Below are 7553 nucleotides of genomic sequence, written 5' to 3'. Positions count from 1 at the left end.
TGGAAACAGAACTACCTAGCAATGATTCTTTTGAATGCAGAACTGTCTGACAAAATCCGTCTCTGAAGGACTCTGGAAGAGCATGTCCCTGTTCTGTGTAAAAGAGAAGCTCGGTCCCCTCCTTGACGCCTGTAAACACACAACATGTTCTGTGACAGTAGCACAGCACCTGGCCCGAGTTGTTGTTAGATTCCTTTGTTCCAAAATAACAGGGACGGTCACAAACCATGGCCAGAGATACCCAATCAGGGCTGGTGAGATGGCTCTGTGGGTAGAAACGCTTGCTGCAGAAACCAGATCACCCAACTCGATCCACAGAATAATGAAGGCAAGAATCGACTCCCAAAAGTCATCCTCTGAATCCACCATATACATCAAGGTGCATGAACTAACAAACACCCACAACATATACACAACAATGTAAGAGAAACTTACATTGTACACTTTGTAAGAGAAAGTATCTCATCATAGGCTCATTTCCCCTCTGAAACACAAGTGGAATTTTTAGCAGTTTGGGCACCAGGAGACAAGTTCTTTGTGCTGTGATTCGTCACTGTGATGAGGATTTCTAAACCTAGCCACAGACAAGCAGGGCACAGAGAACTCTGCCGCTGCACACACAAAAGTATTGCATGAAGTCTCAAAACGTAAAACTGATAGTAAACTTGGGTAATTCACTTAAGACTAAGCTTTAATATGTATTAAAATCTCAGTGAAAATGTAACAAATGTTGGTGTGATCATGCCATATTTGTCAAGAGCAAAACTTCCAACTATTAATGTAGTTTTGAACCTTTTGTCTCTCACCGTCCACAGGTAACATTGTGTTGCTCCCCCTAGTGGTCAGTGTGCATACACACACTTTCCCCCAAACGGGATCAAAATGCAGGCATTACTTTGTGACTGAGTTCGCTTCATCTCTTTTGTATTTTTATTTATTTACTTGATAATTTTATTTATTTATTTGGATTTTCAAAACTAATTTTCTCTGTGTCACAGCCCTGGCTGTCCTGGAACTCTCTGTAGACCTGGCTGGCCTTGAACTCAGAAAGATCCACTGGCCTCTGCCTCCCGCGTGCTGGGATTAAAGGTGTGCACCACCATGCTTGGCTTTACTTCTCTTATAAACTGCTTCTTCCTGCCTTTAGATCCTTTTCATATTTCAGAAATTGATTCAACTGTTTTGAAAATATTTTCAGCAAATTGTCTTTTGCTTTTATTTATAAATTTTATTTTTTTCTGTGCGAGCTCTTGAGGTGTCTCTCCTGGTTTTCATTACTTCCTACACCAATCTTTCACATGTTTTCCTTCTAGGTAGTATTTTTTCTCTTTAGCCTACCATTATAATGTTTACATAAGTATTGTAGCTCAGAATACTAAGTACTGACCCAAGTACACATGAGGACTAAGAATAACCCGGTCACTTATCTGTCACCCACCTTCATTCTTTCACTTAGACAGCAGAGCTCACATGCACCAGGAACAGGACCTACATGGGGTGAACATGTGAACAAACCATCATGCATCTCCCCGAGCTGTATTTCAGAAGGATCTTGTCAAACAGCACGGGGGCAATCACCACCCAGCGCTACTACAAAACTGCCACTAAGGCAAGACGAAGGAGATTATTTTATACTGCACGTCAAGGGTGCTACCAACACCATGGCATGCAAAAGCAGTCTTGGAAAACAGTTATAAAAATAGCACAAACCAATAAAAGAACATTATAGAAGTTACATGTCTTCTTTAATATGAGTATTTCAGAGCAAGATCTCAAAAGTAAATTTTAGAAATTAAATCTTATTTTTTAAGATGAACTAAACAAGGCCATTCTTGAATAATCATCTTTATTAGTGTATTTTCAAAGATACATATAATCCTGAGCTACTGCATTTATACATTTATCATTTTCTCTTTGAGGTTTACATGTATTTCACTTCAAACTTCGCGCTAAGTGCATTTGTAGATTAACCAGGAACATAAATAACTTAAAATATTAGTCGTGTCCCTCGGAACCACCTACTAATTTACTCAGGTCACGCAATTGTCTGATCAACAGTTTGAAAGAGTTTAAGCCATTAACTCTCAATATAATAACTACATTGAGGCTGCACACGTGGGCAGTGCACGAGCTGACTCCACAGACCCCCGGGCAAATCTTAGAAAGCTGTGAAGCTCGTTACATCTGATCCATTTCCTGGAGTAAGCTGACTCAATCCTTATCTGGTCAGCTGAGAGACAGTAAGAGAATCTTTAACTTTAGTGTTTCGGCTAAGGCCAGATGCCATAGGTTCTCTGTACAGGGAAGCGAGCACACATGGGATCTCACAAAGAAAAGTTTGCCATGATCTAAGGAGAGGGAACGCAGCCCAGTGTAAATGTGTCTGTGATGAGATGATGAAGCCTTATAAAGCATGTTTTCCGTAATACCTCCTCCGGTCTACAACGGAATACATCCAGCAGACTAACACTAAGTTCCATAAACCAGATTTTTGTAAATGCTAAATAAAAAGACAAAAATAAAAGGCAAAAGGTTCTGTAATCTTAGAGAAAAGACATTTATCCAACATATCCAACTCTGGCCAAACATGTTCATCCTAAGTATTTTAATTTACTACCAAAATATTGTATCTTTCTACAAACAACAAAAAAAAAGCATATAATATCTAGAAATGTTTCTCTGACAAGAATGTCAAGTTTTTGAAAGTACACTCAATTTTTTTTTCCTGAATAAGGTAACTATAATCTTAGGTTAAAATTACAGTAAGCAGTTCAAGCAAAAATGCATATTGCTTAGATTTTAAAGCAAGCGATTCTGTTGAAAATGTTAAGTATAAACATGAACCTATTGTAGAAACATTTATAAACACTTCTTGGGAACAGCCACAGATCAGCGAGTAATGACATTACTGGTTTAAACATAATAAAAGTCTGGTGTTAGATGTAACATGTGATGGCAAACACAAAAATACCTCTAAATGATTTAAAAGAACAAAGACGCACTTTATTTTTCCAAGTCTGATAACCTAGCAGCAAAATGAACTTGCGTATACTGTACTGTAGTGAGCATCTGTTGAGAAAAGACTCAAAGTCTCGAAACTACTATACAAAGCATGGATGGAATCCACGAGGATAAATGATCTGAAGGCGTCCAAAAGAGCTTTTCAAGAGCTACTGGACACTCTCACCTGCGTCAATGATTCAGGGGTAGATTTAAGCAAAACTGTGTTCTGGATAACTGACTCTGATTGCACCCCAGTAACAAGCTCGGATAAGGCAAATCAAACCTAAGAGATAAGCAATTGCCCAAGACACGTAGGTTGCATGAAATCGCCTTGAAAAGTCTTGTGTGCCAACCTGAAACAAAAAACAAAAACAAGAGATTAGAAACTTTAAGGAAATGTCTGCTGGGAAAACTTGGGTTGGCCCTCCCTCTTTGGGATTATATGAAACACGTCCGCAAACTGAAGCCAATTAGGCCTTCTAAGATTACACGTGGCTCTTGACTGATTAACATACAACAGTGGTACTCGCATTAACTACATATTTTATGAAGTAGATAGAAAAGCACACTGTCCAGCATAGTGGTGAGAACCTGTGCATCCTAGGGCCCAGTACCAAAAGAGGGAAAAAAGTAACAATGAAGAAGAAAATTCACATTGTTATCTCTTTTTTTTAATATTTATTTATTGTGTATACAATAGTCTGTTTACATATATGCCTGCAGGCTAGAAGAGGGCACCAGACCTCATTACAGATGGTTGTGAGCCACCATGTGGTTGCTGGGAATCGAACTGGGGTCCTTTGGAAGAGCAGGCAATGCTCTTAACCTCTGAGCCATCTCTCCAGCCCCACATTGTTATCTCTTAATGGCACAGTAAACTTTGCTCATAAGATGGGACCAGGTGTACTGCCCAAAGAACACAGCACGGAAAGCAAAACAGATCAGCTCCCTGGTCCCTTCTCCTGGGGTAATTCCAGTGCCAACCGTGCAACTTCAGTCTCTCTGAAATCAACACATCCTCACAGCAAACATAAATCTCTGCTTGGCATGGATAAAGAGATTGATTTTTCAAATCTCTATAAATGAGCAAGTGTTGATTTGGATATAAGATACTCCATGACCATGCAAAGTTGGTTCTGCCCACTCAACAAAAGTAAAAGAGGCTTTTGAAAAACAAATTATGAATTTCTCAATGCTAAAGACTTTCAGAGTGGCACAATCATAGCCTTTTCCTGGGTAGGCAGACTCCATCAAAAACAGTTCAGGCACAATGAAATCTTGACTTTATGTAATTAATATAATGTCATGAAATCTTTTTCAATGGGCTGAAGAAATGGCTCAGAGGTTAGGAGCACTGACTGCTCATCCAGAGGACCTAGATTAGACTTCCGCCTCCCACACCAGGCTTATAACCATCTGTAACCCCAGTTCCAAATGCTCTGGAACCTCCTGCTGGCCTCCATGGGCATCAGCCATTCAAGTAGTGCACAAACAGGCATGCAGACAAAACACCTGTGCACATAAAATAAAATTAAAAAGTTTTTTTTAAAGATCTTTAAAAAATTAACTACTTAAAAAATACATATCCAAGGGGCTGGAGAGATGGCTCAGAGGTTAAGAGCATTGCCTGCTCTTCCAAAGGTCCTGAGTTCAATTCCCAGCAACCACATGGTGGCTCACAACCATCTGTAATGAGGTCTGGTGCCCTCTTCTGGCCTGCAGCCATACACACAGAATATTGTATACATAATAAATAAATAAATATTTTTAAAAAATACATATCCAAGGATTGGACATCTGATTGACCATAGTCCTTCAGAAGCTCTAGAACCTGTCAGGCTGAGTGGTCACCCTCTTGGGGATCTCTGATAACTGTCCCAAATCTCACAACAGACTAAAGATGGAGAAAAAACATCTAATAGTAGTTTTCAGTCTCTTGGCATGGTAGGGTACACCTGTAATCCCAGAGTTTGGGATTACAGTAGACAAGAGGATCACAAGCTCAAAGGCCACCCTCTGCTACGTGAGACCCTTCAAAGAAACAAACAAAGGCAGTACTCACTGTTAGGCCAATTCCAATGAAAATACATATCATTCCGATGGTGATATAGGCACAGCAGCGTCTCCGGGGAAGTGCACTACCAACCGAAGAGCTGTAAGGGGCAGAGCAGAGGGACACATTAATATTTATGTCAAGACTTTTCGTCACATCTTCATGACTTGTTATGTCCAGCTTCACTAACATACTGGCTTCATTTGCTTCTTCACGATGACAAACAGTATGCATAAATGACATTTTTCAACAAATGACAAAGGTAAATGGTGCCCTGCTCACTGACAATATACATTTATAAATAAATAAATAACAACAACAACAACAAATCACTATGGTCCTTGATCATCCTTCAGATGTCCATATCCACAGGTCTTATCCAGAAGAGAAATACCAGATTAAAAGTAGCCTTTGGCTTGCTTATGGTTTATGTTTTGTGTGAAAAATTTGGAAAACGGAGAAATGAATGAAAAAAGAAAGCACGTGTGATTCTCCTGCCCTGAAAGTCTCCCAGGGCCCTCGCTTACTATCTCCTGACAGTCTTTACCCTGACCCAAAGGCAGCGTGAATATTTCCCTGTTATCAAACATTCTCAAAATGGAGCTCTATGACGTAATCGACAGACTCAACCACCTCCCCTCATTCACACTTGAGGGTTTTCATTGTTTCAAACACTGGCAGCTAAGCGTCACTTAAAACACTGTGCTTATTTCTCATCTTTTCTTAAGCTTTTTAGAATTAGAAGTGTGACACTGTAGGGATTAAAGTATTAAGGTTTCTCAGCACTGTCGAAAGCCTGCAGGAAATTCATCAGAGCATATACTGTGACTGGTTTCTCAAGTGAAACCCAAAATCTGATATTTACTTCTCTCCACTTCCAATTCTGGTAATTTTCTAAACAATGCAAGTATAGCAGAGAACAAGAAACCCAAGGCCAGCAGGCAGTGTTTGCTGATATGTGCATATTTATTACATACACCATATGCAAGGCACCATTAGTGAGATGACAGAAAGAGGTGTCACCTCAGCATGCCCAGTATCGAGAGCATGTATACTCTTTCAATGACTGTCTACTGAATGAGTGAAAGAGAGGAACAGGCCACTTATTAGACATAATTTATAAGCATGCTACCCTAAAGAGGTTAATCCTGCATAATAATTTCCTTCAGTGCCCAAATCTTCCCATGAGTTAATGAATTTTGCTGCAAATATAGGTTATCATCGATTTTCCTGAACTAAACATTAACAAACATCCTGGTGTGTTGGGGACAACAATAGACACTGCATTGTGCCACTGTGCAGACGGCTGTCTGCAGTCTCTAGGACATGTGTAGTCCAATGCCTTAATGTTTTGTTTTGCTTCTGTTTCTTGGTTTTAACTCTTAGATAACCTGTTATAGGTGTCCTGCTTTAGAGCTCACAGCTGGGTCTTGTTTCTCATTACCACCCGTATAGCAATCTGGAGGCTTCTGGCTTACCATGCATGAGAAACCAAGCAATGTTCTTTATAACTTCAGAAGAGGCAATGGCAGAATGGAAGTGCTATGGTCTGAACATTGCTTCTCCCCTCTGAAACTCACGTTGGAGTACAATCTTCACGATGAAGTCTTAAGAGGATGGGGATTTAACAGGAAGAGTGTAGAGATGTGTGGCTGTTGCCAGGTAATTCGGACTAGATATGGTCACCAGGGCGATACCCCACGAGTGAATCTTATGCAGGCAGAAAGACCAGAGAGTTTATACATTCCTCGTCACTAGCCATGTAAAACTCTGTACCACCTCAAAATCCGGTCAGCAAGAAGGCCACATACAGGCTTCTGGATCATAGGAGCTGTGACAAGCCTTATTTAATTTTTTATAATGCTGAAGTCTTTAATATTTCATTACTGCAATATATAATGAACCAAAACAGGGAGGTTTGAAGGCATTGGAGATGTAAATAGGTAGAAGGCTGGGCCATTCTAGTTTATAATAGAAGTGAGGCTCAAGAATGAGAGAAAAACAATACTCTGGCCGTTCTCCCACAGGAAGTTTGCACAAGCAAACAAGAGAAGCAAAAGAGATTTCAGCTAGTTTGAGGGGTTTACTGGGTGTGTCTGAGGCAGCCAGGAGAGAGGACGTGAAGCAGACAGGCCACCCCACGGTTCACACACAAGGGTACAGGAAAGAATCAAGGAGCTGTACAGGGTGCTTATAGAAGTGAAGAATGTGTTGTTGTAGCACAAAGGGGTTGTTTGTGTGTACCAGAGGAAACAATGAAAGCTCTAGAACGTAGGTAGAGTTTTAAATCTAAAGACCACATAAAGTTTCCTACAAACTTAGTAAGCTTAGTGGTTAAGAGAAACCCTGTCTCCAAAACAAAAGAAGAAGAAGAAGAAGAAGAAGAAGAAGAGGAAGAGGAAGAGGAAGAAGAAGAAGAAGAAGAAGAAGAAGAAGAAGAAGAAGAAGAAGAAGAGGAAGAGGAAGAGGAAGAGGAAGAGGAAGAGGAAGAGGAAGA

The 7553-nt window shown here is 40.2% G+C and overlaps 1 protein-coding gene across 1 annotated transcript in view; it reads right to left on the bottom strand.

Annotated features, from left to right (window-relative positions):
• Positions 1 to 1827: 1827 nt before the first annotated feature.
• Pip4p2 (phosphatidylinositol-4,5-bisphosphate 4-phosphatase 2) overlaps positions 1828 to 7553 on the bottom strand; it is a 50493-nt gene continuing 44767 nt past the window's right edge. The window contains exons 6-7 of the mRNA XM_005362330.3: positions 5066 to 5156; positions 1828 to 3356 (exon numbers count right to left, since the gene is read on the bottom strand). Coding sequence (XP_005362387.1) covers positions 3213 to 3356; positions 5066 to 5156 — 235 coding nt within the window. The 3' untranslated portion in view covers positions 1828 to 3212. The remainder of the gene's footprint in view (positions 3357 to 5065; positions 5157 to 7553) is intronic.

The sequence above is a fragment of the Microtus ochrogaster genome, linkage group LG5 (genome assembly GCF_000317375.1).
Source record: "Microtus ochrogaster isolate Prairie Vole_2 linkage group LG5, MicOch1.0, whole genome shotgun sequence".
NCBI lineage: Eukaryota > Metazoa > Chordata > Mammalia > Rodentia > Cricetidae > Microtus > Microtus ochrogaster.
This window is presented reverse-complemented; position numbering and strand designations above follow the sequence as displayed.